Raw genomic sequence first — 17003 nt, 5'->3', positions numbered from 1 at the left:
CTGCTCTCCTGCCCTAAGCATAGCACACCTGGTCACAGCAGGGTTCTGAGGTTTGACACTTCATTGTCATAAAATGGGTTTCTTAAAAGGCTTCAGATCCAGTGACTGCTGTCGCTCCCCTGCTCTGTCCCACTGCTCCCCTTGGCCTCTTCCCCTGAGCTTCAGCCCGTTTTGCCCTCCACTGCCCTGCTCCTCAGCCCTCACACACCCCTCCCTCCCTCAGCTGGCTTCTGCACGAGCCCCAGGTTCTCCCCCAGGAGCCACCACTGTTCCTCACTGCCTTGGCATCATTTGTCCCTTTGTGGCTCTCAACCTTCCCCTGCTGTGTGTCCCCTCCATTGAAGCCATCTGTCCTCCAGGGTGGGATATCCCATGCTCTGGGTTCGTGCTCTCTCCTGTGCACTGGACAAAGGCTTCTGTTTCTGATCACATTTATTGTCCCAGAGCCAGCCAGTTCCCAAGATTTTACAGACTTTAGAATCATAGAATCTTCAAGGTTGGAAGAGACCTTTGAGATGATCCAGTCCAACCATCAGTGCAGCACTACCACTGTAACCACAGAACATCACCCAGCACCTCTTAGATGCCTCTGGGGATGGTGCCTCCACCATGTCCCAGCTCAGCCCCTTCCCTTGCCGGAGCAGCCTAACAGAGCCTTTCCCTGTCTCCCCAGGACTGCTGCGTGAGCTACGGGGGAATGTGGTATCTTAAGGGGACGGTGCAGTCCTGACAGCGGTGTCAGGCGATCTCGGGGACGCAAGAGGAACCTGCAGCGGGTGGCACAGCCGGAGCAATGCCGCGGCCTCGGCAGCCAGGGCAGGATCTGAGCTGCTCTGGGGCACGTGGGCATTGCGGGCAGTCACTGACATCCCAACACTCAGAGTTTGCATGGCCTCCGAGGCGCGGGAGCCGCCGGGAAGGCACCGTGGGACCCTGTCTGCAGCTTGATTAATCTGGGATTTCTAATGTCTTGCAATTCTCTTTCTGTTTCGTTATGAAAAAATAAAACCATATAGTGACACAGACATGATGGAAAATCATGGTCTAAAACTTTATTTTGTAAGTAACGCCAATAAATTAAATTTGTTTACAAACATCCCAGTTTTTGTTAAATCCCTGGATGCTCATACTTTAGTCTGAGCATTGTCATAGCCCTTGCAGCCCTCTCCATAGAGAGCAGGTAGTCATGTTCATGGGAATGTCAGGCCTGGGAGGGGGGAACAAAATCACTGTCTGTGAACTCTGTACTACATAGCAATTGTTCTCACCTGTCGTCTGTGAAATGAGTTACTTGGAAAAGTACCTGCATCTGAAACATGGGGAACAACTACTGGATTTCTTCTACTGGTGTGGGGCTGGTTTGAGGGACTTTGTGCATTACTGTATGTGATAGAGCGAGGTAGGTAACCAAGGGCACCCTCTGGAAGGCATCCAGCTGTAGTTACCACACAGCAACCATGTAAAACCTCTATTTTGTGTAATTTTTAAATAAAATTTTATCTCAAAGGTCAATTCTACCCTGCCTTGTATTTGTCCAAGAAGAAACAGAAGCTGCACCTGCTCCTTTTACATCCTGAAGGCCTGGGGAGGAAGGACAGAGGTGGAGAGCAAACTGCAGTGCAGCAGCAGGGACAGGGACCCAGCCCTGGTGGCACATCCTGGACTGACCATACCTGCAGTACCAGAGGAGTATCTGCTGTGGGCACTGCACAGCACGGGCACTGCTGGTCCTGCTCTCTGCTGTAGCTTCTTCCATCACATGAGAAGCTCAAGGGGATTCTATTGATTTCATCTCCTTATGCTCAGAAAAGGCTGAGTTGAGTCGTTGACTAAAATAAGCTGATTAAGGTAGTTAATCCAGATAAGATTGGCTAAGAATATTGTTACCAGACTTATGGCATTTTGATGGAAAATAGCTATTTTCAAACTGCTAAAACTCTACCTTATTTAATAGGCTAGTGTAATTTATTAACTACATCAATAAAACTGGGATGTGTTTTATGTTCAGGCAGCCCTGGCTGGCACTGACCCACTGCCTGTGGCTGGAAAGCTCTCTGGGAAAGCCACGCTCCAAGAGCAGCTCTAAGAAGAGCCCAGCCTGGAGGGGTTTATTGCACAGCCTGCACAGGTAAGTGCTGCAGGACAGCCAGAGCTCAGCAATGGCACAGGCAGCCAAGGGACAGGTACAGTACAGAAGAATCAAGAAGTTTTGAGGAAATATTTTTGGTATTTTTAAAGCACAAAAATTTTATCTATCAAAGTGCTCTAAATTAGCCAAAAGTAGTAAACCACTGACGATCACCTATTTTTCCATGTCTTCTGCCCAGCAGGTGTGGATTGCCCCTGAAGTGGTACAGAATACTGGCAGTGAACTTCTTTGTGCCCGTCTCAGGTTCCTGCTTTCAGTCTCCGAATTGGGGTGAGACGGGTCCAGGTGGCAGGGACACAGTGACAGCACAGTAACCCCATGGCACAACAGCTTTTCTGCTTTTCCCCCCACTCGCCTCATTTTTGAACAGCACTGAAAAGCCACAACAACGAGGAAAAACTACTTACTTTCATCTGGATTTCTGTCCTAGACAGGCCTGTTCCTTTCCATGCAGCTTAACTTTTCTAAAATACAAATTTCATGGGAACTCCATTCTGTAGGAAAGATGACAAGACTAGATAATGCAGGTGTCATCTGCACCAAGCACACTGTTTCCTGATTGGCACAGATGGATATAATTACTACTTACACATGTAGCTTGACTGGATTATTTATTTGCTTAGAAAAATATTCAGAAGATTCAGATTCCCATTTTTAAATAATTTCCAGACTGCAATACATGTTTTAGAGAAACTCCCACAACATGAAGTCTTAATACTGCACCTGAAGGACGAGCTGAACAGAGAACAGCATAAGGCAGCAGAGCTGCAGCAGCAGCAGCTGGACTAAAGCTGAGAAACTCTCAACATTCCGGGTCAAGGGTTTGGTACCTCGCAGCAACTCGGCAGGAAGCTGCTTCCCAAGAACTGCTGGCCACATTAAGCTTTGAGAACCTTCACAAGGAGAAGTATGTCACCTTTTCATTGTGCCTTTTTTTCCCCCCTCTTCATCTGTTTTCTCCACAGCTTGAAGCTGTTCTAAACAACCACCATCTCCATGTTCTTTGTTTTTCAGTAATTAAGTATACATGAATTACTATTAGGGAGTGGAAAAGGAGAGGAAGAACAAGAGTGTGGTCCCCCATTTTCAGTAGAATATGTGCTGGCAGTGTTGTGTTCACTCTCCCACCCCCCCAGGCAGCATGGAATAGGTCCAGAGAGGCTGACACTGGAAGCAAAAGACAAAACAATGTAAGGTTTTAGCTGGCCTGTCTCCTCAAGCACTTGGAGTTTGTGGTATGTAACATTAAAAGCTACTCCACTATGTCAATGCTACTTCTAAAGTTAAATAGCTAAATAACAACTCTCTAACTTACCAAATACACATAAAAATGTACCTTGCAGACATTCCACCAAAGAACAGTAGGTCCCAAATAACACAGAGTCAATTCACAGTATCTTGCCTTAAGACAAAGTGCCCTACAAAGGAAACTGTATCTAAAAAGCCACACAAACTTTACATCAAATCCTTTCTTAGTAGGAAGACATTTATACTAATCTGTGGAAGAGCTTAGTGATTGTTGAAACATGGTACTGGCTTAAAGCAAGCACAGCTTTCCACCACCCTGCCAAAGCAAGCTCAGCTGGACTGCTCCCCTCCTCTGGAGCTGAGGAGATGCTGCCCCTGAGACTGGTCGGGGATTTGCTTTTGTTAATTTTCTACATCAGCGCAGTCACAGGGCTAGATCATCCCTGTGAACCAAAGGAAAGCTTCAGTCTGGTTCTTGTGAGAGATTCAGAGTTCTTAGCTCTGTTGTTTCTGAAGTGGAATAAGGAAACTAGTGTCAGTCACTGCTCTGGCCAGAGATGAAGTGTAATATGAAGTAGTAGTGTAGCATTAAGCTATGATATTTGTTTGCTTTACAACCACTAGGTTTGTGTGACTGCTGAACATTAAATCTACTGCTACATAGAACAGGGAATCCAGCTGATAACTAACTAGCTTGGTTAACTACAGGGCTACCAGCCAATCCAAAACATTCATTTTGAGTGCTTAAGAAATACATCCGTTTAAGGGGTCTTCTGACATTCATATGAAGTGTGTTCTTGACTAACAGATAAGGTTATGGCTGAGAGGAGAGAGTCTTGTACTTCGCTCTGTGTTCATCTATTTCTTCCTTTGTTTTTCTGATACAGCTAAAAATCTCCTTGAAGAGTGCTTTATATTCAGGGAGAGCATTTGTGGAAGAGTCACTTAGCTCAGCAATTGTGAATTCTTGATTGCTAGCTGAAAGATCGTACTGGGTGTATCCCACATTTAGGTCTTTGGAATACTGCTTCAGCGTTTGTACAGCCTTGTGTTTCAAAGAGTCTTCATCCATTTGACACTTCTTCAAAAGTTCCTCATACTTCACTTTCAGAGCATTGTACTGAGCATCAACTTCATTGAGTACAGAGATTCCTCGCTGCTTCACAGCTTCAGCTCTCCTAATACACGTTTCCTCATGGCCCCTGAGAATGTCTGCCCCGGCAGCACTGCTCAGGAGGCTTTCGCTGCTGCTCCGTTTCAGTGCCTTCTTCTCAAGCTCCGATACTGTCAGAAGTCCATCATCTGCCAGGCTCTGACCAAGCTCCCTGTCTAGAGATTCCTTAAATGAAATGAAAAAGGATTCTGGCACCAATTTCTCTGCATTATGGACTGTGTTTTCAGACTGAAGTATCTGTCGCATTTCAGCTACTTCTGCTTCCAGCTCCTCTGCACGAGCCCGATACAAGTCTGTATCAACCAGCCTCCGCTCCAGGTCACAGTTTTCTTTCACCATAAGACTGTATTCCTCTTCCATGGTTACCCTCTTCTCTTTCTCTAGGTTCAGCTGGGCTTGCAGGACTGTCACTGCCTTCTTTAACTTCTCATTTTCTTCTTCTACAGGACTTAGCTGACTATCCATTGAAGTAATCTTTTCTGCAAACACGTGATCATAAACAAAATACCTGCAGAAACAAAATAAGGATTATCAAACATAGGAAGTACAGCTGACCACACCTAAAATTTTCCTGTCCTGGGTAACTAATGACATATTTAAACTGTGTGCTAACACACTTCAGAGCACTCACAGGGGCCATTGCACTTAACCAGTCAGTCGATTTAGTAATCAGAACAGTTTGTAAGGACTTCCATGTCATTTGAACCAAGCTTGCATCTTAGGCAGAATAGCAGCTCGTTAACAGTTTCAAGTTACAGACAAGATGATTGAATAATCTAAGTTTAAATTATAATTTCAGTTTAAATACACATTGCCTCCCTGTACCATACAGTACTTTCTGACACTGATTTTTTCTACAGCACTCCACTCCTGTAACTTATGTCACTATTGCTGGTAGGAACGAGCTTCATAATTAACAAAGCAGTGCTGTAGGCTGGTATTTTCACAAGCCTTTGGTAGCTTGAAGGATCCACTTATCTTTTGAATGGCCAAGAAATAACTTCCTTTTGGATGTACAATTTATTCTGGAGTACTACCTCCATGTAGTGCTGAAGCCCACACACAAGAACCCATTCTGTCTGTGGAGGTGCTTCCCTTACAAAACTGCCCTCTAGGTTTGCAGTTAGTCTGAGCTTTTACCATGTGATTGTCCCGATGGGCCCCCTAATGCAGTTCAGCTGGGTCAAATGGCTTTACATTTAAACGGCAACCCAGTGCTCCATGCACTATCTTCCCAGCTTTTAGGATCATTTTAACCAGCTTAAGTTCAGGTAAGCTAAAGAAGTGTCCATGCACATTCAAGGAAAGGGTAAGTTACAGAAAATATTTTGCATTGAGTAAGTTTGTTTTTCTGATTATCTGTGTGTTTGCTTTTATCTGACTGAAAACACTGGGGTGCAAACTGTTGTAAGCTTTCCAGGCTACCATTTGATATGGCTGGCTCTGGGGGAGAAAGTGGAGTACCAGTACTGGTGTGGTCTAGAAGCAGGCCAGAAGTAATGGCAGCACCACACAGGGCAGATACTTTGGTAGTTGTGAACATCAGATAATTCTTCTTCCAGCTTGTCTGGTATCTGTGCTTGTGTCTTAGTTCTTAAAGTTTTGCTTAAGATAGTTTGAGTGTTCTTTACTATGTAAGGTAAAAAGGCTTACTGGCGGAGGTCATACAGCTCCTTCAAACAGGAGAAGCTGTGCATTGATCTTGGCTGCTCAGATCTCTCCTGGCTCATCCGGCCTCGTCCAGGCTTTTTCAGTTCTTCCACTTGGCGTTGCAGGTCATCTATGTGTGTTTGTAGACTTTCAATAGTCTCTGTCAAGCTAGAAAGTGAAAAGACCTTTAAATAAAACTAACCTTTCAATTTACCAGTATTGTAGAATGCCACTGGACAGAGACAGCCACCCAGTAACTACACAAATACACCTGGACTGCTCTTATTGGTATTATCAGCTGGGGGGGGGGGGAATCTGTAAAAGTTTGTTACCTTAGTATCTTTTGTTGTGAAGCTCTACTCTCTGCAACCAGTTTTTGATTTGTGTCTTCCAGTTCTCTTGCTGTCACGTCCAGCTGTTCATAGACTTTTGCATGCTGGTCGTTCATCTGCCGCAAGAGCTCCACTTGCTTTGTGAGGTACTGCAAGACAGTTCTGCTGTTACTGCTTTACACTTGAAACACAACCCACAACTCCTGTTTTCCATTTTTATTCACATTCAGAGAGAAGCTCCTGAGTTTTACAAATGTAAATTCCTGTGTTTGCTTTGGTAAGCTCAAGAGGCTATAGGTAACTCACCAGGCAGCTTGCCTTTGGTCATGGAGGTCACCCCAGGCTGATCCAGCAGCAGCCTTTTACCTGGAGGAGCTGGGTTTGATGGTGCCAGCTGTCCTTATCTGTGCCCACGCCTTCTGATGGGGCTGTGCTGCAGTCAGCACTGACAGAGCCTTCAGACTCCAACACAGCCCTCAACTGTCCACTGTGGCCTAAAGGTTGCAGTGGGCTCCAACAGAAGTTTCTTAACTGTGTTGACCCAACAACTTTCTCAGCATTAAAACTGAAATATTGGGTAGCACCATACATAACTAAATTTATTTTCAGCTGACCTAAGTTCTTCCAGTCTGAAGCAGCATTAGGTTCAGCACAGCAGAATTTAGGTTGTGGTCACACTTAAGACAGTATGTGGGCTAATATGTGTCAGGAAGTATAATCAAGTTATTGAATTCAAATCTTTAATTACTCACAGGGAACTATTCCAGTTACTGTAATCCCAAACAAAGGTCTCCTGGCCTTTTTTAAAAAATAAAGCCTCACATGAAGTATTCTCAATTTAATCCTTTTGGGTTTTACAATTAACTACATAGAGTGTTTAGTTTCCTGAATAATGTCAGAAAGCTTGGAATTCTTAGTCTAAGCAGTTCACAATCACCTAAAGCTCTTTAAAAAAGTATTTTATATTCTCCCACCCAGGACATGAGCGTTTACATGAGACAGTTTTTTTCAGTTTGAGTCTAACCCCCTAAATCTGAAATATTTTGTTCTTACATAGAATTTGTATTTTGCAATATATTTTGTATTGCTACATGTTACTTTCTTAAAAGTAAGCTTTAAGTAGGAACATCCAGCAAACTCCTAGGCAGAATTACTTCTCTTTACATAGGCCTGTTACATACTAAAAAACTTCTAATATTCTACTTAACCTTTTACCTCATTAAAAGATTGGTGGGTTTACATTTTAGGCAATTTAAGAACAGATAATAAGTTTATCTAGGACTAGTAACTGCTCCATACAGACTTCTAGAAGATCAACATGATAGCTGTTGGCTAGATCCTTTTGTAGCCTGTGCACACATGACAGAGGATTTACACAAAAATAGAACATAGATTAGCAGTAGAATCTCAGTGTGACCCACTTCAGATTAACTTTCCCTATTGGTTATAGCTGAAGGAAGGAGCTGGATATCCTCAGACTTTCCTTAGCAAAAGGAGTGTGGCCAAGCACGGGAGCCAAGGCTTTAGTGCCTGAAGAGATGTTGCCACTTATTACAATGGGCTTTTGCAGAAGTTTGAGATGAATGGAAGGGGTGAAGCACCACTTCCTTCACCTTCCATCTCCAGTATCTTCAGGGCTGGTGTCCAGTTGTCCTGGTATAACCAGACCACCAAAAGATGATGTAATAAATACTTTAGACGTTCACATTTAATCCACATCCCCTACAACTGAGCACCTAACATGAAGCAGCACCTTGCATTCTAGCACATGAAAATTGGACAGTGTCAGGATTCCAATGTCTGAGTGCTGAGAACAGATTCAGGCAGGAATAAAGTTGCTGTTTCCACCCAGACTTTATTACATCTGCAGTGATTAGTGGCACATGTGTCAGCACAAAGGTCAGACATAATGATCCAAATGTAAAATGCTTAATATGTTAGTATTTAATATATGAGATGTAATCTTAAGCACATCAGAGCCTTTGACCCTTCTCTTTCAGTGCAGGCAAAGCAGTGCCATATTTCAGAATGATTTCTCAGCCAGTTCTAGACTTTGCTACCTGTAAAATCCAAATTAATAGGAAAAAGGCCCCAAAAATTTACACGGATACTGCACTGTAAAAGCTAGTACAAAAATTCAGCAGAGTAGCTACAGGAACAGCTGAAAGATCACATGTAGGTTGCAGAGACAAGCACTTGAAAATTGGGAAAAAATCAAGCACAGAGACTGACTCTGCCATTTGCACAGGTATCCTGTGCAACAGGGTATCCTGTGATCCCACAAGAGAAACAAATGCTGGTATGAAAATAATAGACTGAAGTGCTTTACCAGCTAAGTACTACACCTTGCATATGAGAATTTTATTCCCATTTGTTTCAGTAAATTCCTGTAACAATTCCTCATGCCAGTAAGCCAATATATTCAGTTCCTCAGCTGGAGGGTTTCTTTGGGTATTTGATCTCTGGGTTCATCTTCCCTTTTCTGCCAGAAATCCATATGCAAGAGAAACTTCTTTGGAGGAAGAAAATTTTTTTGTTGCTATTACACTCTAAAATGGCACGGGGGAAAGAGAAAAGATTGAGACAGGAGATGGAACTGAGAAGACAACGTGTTGTGACAGCAGATACAAACAGAGCCTTTGGCTCAACAGGCTGGGCAAATAAAAGGTGCAGGCACTACTTATGTGTCTGAAGCATCACAAAAACTGTTCTCCCACTCTCCCCCTCTCCTTTCAGAGGGAGCTAATAGGACAATCCAATACACATCTCCTACCCTCCTTGGGGGATAGGAGGAAAGACTGAAGAGGTATCAGATAAAGCCTTCAAAAAGTAGTATTGCCCAAGTCTTGGTAGAGCAAGACATTGAGAGAAAAAATTCCTCTGTCATGTCTGAGGTAGTCTGACCACACAAGTACTTGACCCTGCAACACACCAACTATAGATCACTGCTGGAAGGGCATTCATGACACTTCCTGGAGCTGAAGCTCTCTTATGTAGTCAATAAACACTGACCCACCAGAACAGCTTAAGCAAATAAACTGGCTTAAACCAATAGGATACTGTGTTCTTAACAGCACTGGACTATTTCTGTAAATCAATGTAGCTTAGCAATAGTATATTTTCCATATTTCTAGATAGTGTTAAAATCCAGCTGCTTATTAAGTAGCTACACTCAATGAGCCAGGTTAGTTGCCTATCACAAAGTTCTGGTGTGTTATTTCAAAAGGTGTGTCGTAACTCTGCTGAACACTTTCTTACACATGGTTGTTCATACAAGTGTTGAACCTTGTCTACAGTGTTTGTATAGCACCTTGGAAGGGCTTGTCCTCTCTACATCTTAAGAATGGATCTTTTTATAAAAGCTATTCATGGCAATGAGTTATTTTCAGCCTCTGCATAAGTAAATACACCTTTTAACGCTGCAGCACTAATATAAATATCAGCCATTCCAGCCATTGTATCCCAGAATGAACAGGATAACAAAGATTACATTTAGTACATGACAGAAAAAAGCCAATATATGAGGTACAAAACAAAAGTAACTTCTCAAAAGACTCCCACAAATCAAACCTGCACTCAGAAATTGTTTATCACTTACTAAAAATGCTGCATTTGTGTTGACTACTTTAAAGACACCTATATATCTCTAAGTACTAAGCTTAGGATTCTTTCAGTTACCTGTTGCCACTACAATAGTGAGCATTTTCAGTCTGAAGTTGCAGCTGTACAAAATGCACATCTCTTAACTGCAGAAGTACTGCTAGCACAAAGGAACTCAAATTTTGTAAAAATCTGGTATAAACCAGTCACAGCCTGTGCCCTGTGATTCACACCAGAACCAAACTGAAATGCTGACTATGTTTTCAGCATGTTGTCAGTCAGCAAAATCCTGAATATTTAATAATTTGATTATTAGAGACCATTGCCCTCTAATAGCTGAAAAAATCTCATTATGCTGACAAATGCTAGGTCTGCAAGAAGATAGGCAATATTAAAAAAAAAAAAAAAAAAAGAAAAAGAAATTGCCAAAAATAGCCAGGTTTTTCCACTCTGTTTCCTAAAGATGAGTGGTTTTGAAAGGATGGTTATGTTTTTGGGTTTTTTCCCCGGGAAAATATGGGACAATATATCCACTATGTCCTATATTTAGATACTACTTAAGTTGGATTTCTTTTCCTGTTTTTTTTTTGGTTTGTTTGTTGGCTTTTTTTGTCCTTGTAGAGTTTCTTTTACATCAAAATAGACTTTAGCTCCCTTTATCACAGCCCAGTTTATGTATGGAAGAATGTATCTTCAGATTTTACTTAAATCTCACACCTACACTTATCAGCATTTAAATCTCAGTGAGAATTCATTAAAATTCTTATGTAATATTTTAAATTATTAATGTTTTTATCATCATATAATTTAATGTCATTTTACCTGGCAAGATCAGCAAAGTTGAGCAATAAAAATAACTGAAGTATCTTTTCTGTACAAAACTGAAAAATACCAGTCATTTGTCATTAAACAAACCAAACCCAACATGACATTTAGTAGCACAAAGCTTTTGGTAATCAGAAAAACAGTTCTAAGTATGATCTACCTATACTGGTTCTCAAATTCTCAAAACAGCAGAAGTGGTGAAAGATTGTTCAGTATTTTCCATCAGATCTCAAGGAATTCAGATCTTAATTTATACACTGTATGTTGCAGGTCTAGATGCTTTCACACGGGGATCCTTCAGATATTTTACCTCTATCTCCTGCAATTGCTCTTGATTTGTTGCATACATTTGCTGTAAGGATTCTTCTAGTTCAGTGTTACGGTCCAGTAGTGTCTTCCCAAGCTCAGCTGCAAGGTGAAGGTCTAAACAAAGAAATCATGTTTGCATGTGAGTCAAAGAAACAATAATGTAATCTAATTCTAAAGCAGGTTATCAAATACTTGAGGTATTTTCTTATTGCTGTTATAACTGCTCCAAGTTATCTCCAGTACCCAAAATGGAAGTTAGCTTACACTGACGTAGGACATTCATCTACCATCTCTAATGCAAGTCTAAGTTGGCCCTGAGATCCAGAGACACTCTGTGTCATGAAGCTTCCTCAGTTCCTCCACAAGGCGTCCAGACACACCCAGCCACGCTCACCTCCCACACTGTGCCCAGTCTGCACCACCTCTGCCCAGCACATCTTGGGGTTCACCATCTTTACAGCCCTCAGAAGAATAAGCATAGGAGACCTTGTAAATGTTCATCAGTCTAGACCCAGGCCGAAGCGGATGAACTCTTTATTTACTTGACTGTTCCTACCCATTACTCCTTCAGAGTTCAGGTCACTCAGGATCAAAGTGCTAAAGGAAAGTTTCAGATGCTTTTTATGGTGAACCAATAATATCAAAAGACATAAAACTGATGGAGGCTTGCAGCTATTCTGCTTTTCAAGCTCATAAACCCAGGTGACAAGAATTGTTTCATGTGCTCCAAAACATCACTTTAAATGTCATTTGTTCTCAGGCACTTAATCTCAATTTCACTTCAGTCATCTTCAATCACCTCCAGGGTGCAGTGACTGTAGTTGTCGCAAATTAAGAAATAAGTCATCTGAACACTCAGCTTTCTAGAGGAAAGCTTGATATTTGCTCAGCAGAATCAGAAGTGCTAGATATCCTATATTATTATGTTTAAAGACAAGTGTAATTTAAAAGCTAACATAATGTGACAAAGCAATAAATCCTGGTATTAATGCTAAAATTGTAATTACTCTGTGCAAAGTACTACATGTCAAAGATCCAAAAGATTTCTAGAAATCTCTGATTTTCCACCTCCTTCCCTTCACATGACCCATGACCTACATGCATGCAGTACAACCTAGTTGGTTCTCACACAGAACTTGTATCATTAATGGGAAAGAGACAGAAGAAAAGTCAAGAAAAACTTTGAGTCACATCAAGAAGCCTTAAATTAATAAACAGGAGACATGTATTGCATCATCAGTGGTTACAGCCAGAGAACACATTAATTCCATTTTCATCTGACTGCAATGGCCTTTCTTTAACATGTTATCCTACCTCTTTCCTGCCCCCTCTCATTTATCTTATCAGCTCGGAACTGTAATACATACAATACTTTTCCAAGATTGTTTTGTGCTAACCTTCAGTTTGGCAGCCTGTCCAAAATGATTACTCCATCTCCATACATAAGCCAAAGATCTTATTCAGACCAAATTCAGACTTACAAGGACAAGTCAGTACAAACACTTGCCTATAAAGTTGTAGATGTCCAATTCTGGCAAAACAACAGCTGTGCTATTCTTTACACATTCTTTACAGCCACAATGCATTGTCTCCTACCTTAAGGTCAGATTCTTAGCATAAATGCCATAAGAATTATTTAAAATAAATCCCACTGCATGGGAGTTCTTCAGTTTCAAAAGATGTACGATTAGAAGGCACAAGGCATATTGGTCTGTACTTAGGAGTTTATCCTCACATCGCTTTTTCACCGTAGCACCACTCATTACAAAGCAGCCTATGCTAGAGCTGGATTTAAAGTATTTGGATAACGAAACCTTAAGGCATCCTGCTTAAATTTTTCCCATTTGGTAAACAGATTGCACATTGTTTACCATGGACAGAGTAACTCCCAGTCAAACACCAAGCTGTTTGTTCTATCTCATTATGGAATACTGTAGTCTTCAAATTCAGTGAATTCATTATCCTATAGAAAATGGAGTCCTGCTTCACAAAATCTTGTACTGCACAGATCTTTACTAGGAGCCACAATCTTTACAACAATACTAGCATCATTCAAGGCAAAGACTAAATAGTCTATTCTTTTATTTTAATAGAGTAGAATAAGAGCTTTAGAGAGGATTTAGGATTATGTTAAAGACATAATGCATAATGGAATTACTATCATTTCCCTTCCCAAAGTGAAAGTTTGTTTTCATGTTTAAGTACATTTAGGAGTTTATAGCTTCATTTTTAAATGCCCCCTCATCTACTAAATCAACTAGCACATACCACACAGTACTTGGAATACAAGGTGAATAATAGAATTACTGTCATACTTCACACTCGTTCTGTTTGTTAGACTGGCAGAAGCACAAATGGGTTACTATGGGAGAAACACTTTTATAATTAAGACAATTTGTTTCTGAGGGGGAGGATACAAGTAGGAGCGCTCAAGAACATACAATAAAACCTTAACCATAGAGAAAGCAAGTACTGAAATAATTTCACCTCTTCTAAAATTCAGAATTTTTTTGCATCCATTTTTCTACATTGTCAAGTACCTGGAAGCCCTATTAAGAGCAAATTTCACAAGTGAGGTGTGCCATGTATGTTTTCCAGATACAAAATGGAAAGTGTTAATTTACATTTCTCTGGAGAGAGTTACAGTAGAACACTAGAAGCAAAACTGCATTTTCTGTTGTAAATTTATGTAAAGCAACAGCTAAATTCTGACAGACATGCATTTTTCCTTTTCACCATAAAGATGGAAGCAGAAGGGTTTTTAATAATGCAAAATGTGTCTGTGCAGATCTAAAGATCTTCATTTTCGTAAATCTGATTAGTTGTACTGGCGTTTACCAGCTCCATCAGAAATCCCCAAAGCCAGACTTCAAGGATGTCTTCTGTGATGTTGAACAGCCCTCACTTACCAGCGCCTTACAATCTCTGACTGCATTACCATCATTGAAAAAAAGATAAAAACAGTACCAAAATCCTTCTCTTCTACGTTTTCATAACCCACCTAACAAAATTATTCAGAAATTTTCAATATAAAATTAAGCCTGTTCTTTTAAACAGCAAAAGGCATCAATTGTGCAAGATGTATAAGTAAGCCTAGTTGAAGTTTACTTAACTGTAAAATTAAACCTTTATTTTTTTACTTAGTTTCCTATTTCCTATTCTGTATTCAGAATACCCTCTATTCCATAAAAGTGAGTAACAGCAAGATGCAAAAAGAGCAGTCATATAAAAAAATTCTTTTTTGAAGGTCAGCATACTTCAGCAAAACATTGCAGAAGGATGGCTGTTCCCATCTTTACAAGATTTCCACGAGCACTTTTTGCATGAGCAGTATGCCAGAAAAGCCCATCTCTGCTGTCAAGGCAAAACTCTTTGGTACGTAGGAAGACTGCCAAGGTTTTCCAAAACCCCTACCCTAATTTTAAGTTTCAAAGACCAGCTGACAAGGACTTCAGGCTTGTTTCAGGGTGCATTCTAATGTTTTACAACCTAGGTTCTCATAATCACACTCACCAGTTTTTAAACATGCACTGATTGTTTGGGTTGTGAAGGGTTTCACGAGACCTTGATAAGCACTCCTACTACCCTGTTTACACACATCCATGTGTCTTAGCCTTAGCAGCAGGAGGAGTGTCCTTCAGAGTCCAGAAATAAAGTACAGCACAATATTTGAAAAACATTCCTGTAAGGAATTCCTTCTGTGCGTTTCAACCTGCCCATCAGTTTATTTTCCTCCTTTTCCTTTTTGCGAGGCTATTAGTTGCTTCCATTTAAGCTTGAGAACAGAGAATCCCCAGAAAAAAGACTGTTCACATGTTGAGAGCGTGTTAACCAACCCCAAAACGCACTAACCTCTAGAATGGAATACTGTTTCTTAAAAGTTGACAGCAGGGTCAACTGGTGATTATTTCCTTTATTTTAATTAAAAGATGAAAGTAGAGAAACATCGAGAAGGCAAGAAGTCAGTTGTTATACATTGTGAAGTCTCTTTGTAGGTCTTCTATTCCATAAACACTGACATAGTAAAAACATTACTGAATCATGCCTTCAAATTTTTCACTCTCTTCCCTTTGACAGCCAACAGTAGTTTCAGGATCTTATTTAAACTGATTTGTTTGTATCCTAGAGCCAGGAAAACATCAATTTTGGGTGAAGAGTACCTAAATACAGCTTTCAAACAGTTAGCTGTTTTATATAGTATATAATTAGAGAGACCTGTTCCTGTCTTAAAAAAAAGTTTCTGCTGTCAGATGCCTGATCTCAGTGTGAATACTGTTTAGCTTTCTCTATGGTTTACAGTACAACAGCCCCCAGCAATCCCAAGAATTAATGTATTTCAACATAAAAGCAAAACACGTAAGACTGGAGCAGGTTTGCAGGAAGCCACTTCACCACTTTTGAGCTGGCCTTTCAAAACAAATTCGGGATTAAGAACAAAAAGTAGAACTAAGTAACTTAGATAAATACCAGTCATAAATGCCACTAAGCTCTTAAGGAAATTGCACATTCTTCCCGTATCATGCCTGTTAAAAGAGTTTTAGTGCAATTATAATTGTATTCTGTGGCTCCTTTCTCATCTGTGAAATGAGAACAGCATTTACCTCTTGCATGTAGTGTTACATACAGAAGCGACACATGTATATTTCTGAGACATAATGGAGTTATTTGATATTTTAATAAGAAAACCTAAAAAGTTTTTATTAAGGAACCTGCGACTAATCGAGCACTGCTACGACTACAACTTCATCGACTGGAAGCCCTTACAAAGAACTCAACAGGGCGCAACAGCGCATCCCACCCGGTGCTTCCAGCGCCTGCCCCGAACACAAGCTGCTTCACCTTCCGTGCAAGGTGCAACTTTTCGGAGAGCCGCTTCCCTCCCTCCGGGCGGAGAGAGACCCCGGCACCATTCAGCTCGGCTGCCGCACCTCCTTCCCTCAGACAAAGACGGCCGCAGTCGTTACCGGTGACAGCGATCCCGCGGCGGCGGGAAGCGCGGCCGTGCGGGGATCCCGGGCTCCGACGCTCCGAGCCCGGCACGACCGACCCGCCCGCCGCCGCCCTGCCGCCCCCGGTCCCCGAGCGCCCTTCCCGCCGCCCCGCGCCGCCGCTGCCTCCTCGCCGCCCGCCGCGGCCCCTTCCCTCACACGCCCTCCTCGCCGCAGCCCCTACCCTCACACGCCCCGCGCCCGGCAGTTCTCCACAGCCCCTTGCCTCACACGCTCCGCTCAATGCGGCCCCTGCCCGCACCCCCGCGGCGGTTCCCCACGGCCCCTTCCCTCACATACCCGGCTCGCTGCGCTCCCTCCCTCCCACGCCCCCCGCCGCCGCCGCCCCGGCTCCCCGGCCCCGGCTCACCTTGCTGCAGGTCCTGCTGGTCGTACCAGGGCTCATCCTCGCGGATCTCGAACTCCTCTACCAGGCTGTCGGCCAGCATCGCGCCCCTTCCCTTCCCGGGCGGCTGAGCCGGCAGCGCCCACCCCACGATCCCCCTCGCACCGAGCGGGGCAGAGCGAGCCGGCAGCCGCTCCCCGCCTCAGCAGCCGCCTCCGGCCATTGCCGAGCGGTTCCGGACTTTGCCGAACCTCTCCCCCTTCTGGCCGGGCTGCGCCGGCGGCAACGTGGCAGCTGCTGCCGCCGCCCGCCCCCCGCCTCCCGCGATTCAAACACAGCACCCTCGCCTCGCCTCGCCGGCGGGCGGCCAATGGGGAGCCGC

The 17003-nt window shown here is 42.7% G+C and overlaps 2 protein-coding genes and 1 long non-coding RNA gene across 4 annotated transcripts in view; 2 read left to right on the top strand and 1 right to left on the bottom strand.

The window, feature by feature from the left end:
* The window catches only part of POLR3E (RNA polymerase III subunit E), a 29059-nt gene extending 27963 nt beyond the window's left edge, over positions 1-1096 (top strand). The window contains exon 21 of the mRNA XM_069029471.1: positions 674-1096. Within this exon, the coding sequence (XP_068885572.1) occupies positions 674-730 (57 nt within the window). The 3' untranslated portion in view covers positions 731-1096. The remainder of the gene's footprint in view (positions 1-673) is intronic.
* Positions 1097-2445: 1349 nt separating this feature from the next.
* Positions 2446-16895, bottom strand: CDR2 (cerebellar degeneration related protein 2). Its single transcript, XM_069029472.1, has 5 exons — positions 16646-16895; positions 11289-11401; positions 6554-6702; positions 6225-6389; positions 2446-5079 (listed from the first exon to the last, which is right to left on the bottom strand). The coding sequence occupies exons 1-5, from the start codon at positions 16722-16724 to the stop codon at positions 4212-4214; spliced, it is 1374 nt and encodes a 457-aa protein (XP_068885573.1). The 5' UTR covers positions 16725-16895; the 3' UTR covers positions 2446-4211.
* LOC138118472 (uncharacterized) lies at positions 5667-11332 on the top strand. 2 transcript variants are annotated; one of them, XR_011155163.1, is made up of 3 exons: positions 5667-5842; positions 6616-6699; positions 11249-11332. It is a non-coding gene; the product is annotated as an uncharacterized lncRNA (long non-coding RNA). The 2 variants fall into 2 exon arrangements; XR_011155164.1 differs by lacking the exon at positions 11249-11332 and adding an exon at positions 6784-7553.
* Positions 16896-17003: the final 108 nt, after the last annotated feature.

This window comes from Aphelocoma coerulescens, chromosome 14 (genome assembly GCF_041296385.1).
Source record: "Aphelocoma coerulescens isolate FSJ_1873_10779 chromosome 14, UR_Acoe_1.0, whole genome shotgun sequence".
In the NCBI taxonomy this organism is placed as follows: Eukaryota; Metazoa; Chordata; class Aves; order Passeriformes; family Corvidae; genus Aphelocoma; species Aphelocoma coerulescens.
This window is presented reverse-complemented; position numbering and strand designations above follow the sequence as displayed.

Bases quoted from the DNA above. Each gene is read 5' to 3' on its own strand.
- CDR2 (XM_069029472.1), bottom strand. From the start codon at position 16,724: ATGCTGGCCGACAGCCTGGTAGAGGAGTTCGAGATCCGCGAGGATGAG. The intron at 6,703-11,288 runs GTAAAATATCTG...ACTGTCTTGCAG, and splicing joins AGCAATTGCAGGAGATAGAG to TACCTCACAAAGCAAGTGGA. The intron at 5,080-6,224 runs GTAAGCCTTTTT...TTGTTTCTGCAG, and splicing joins GAGCTGTATGACCTCCGCCA to GTATTTTGTTTATGATCACG.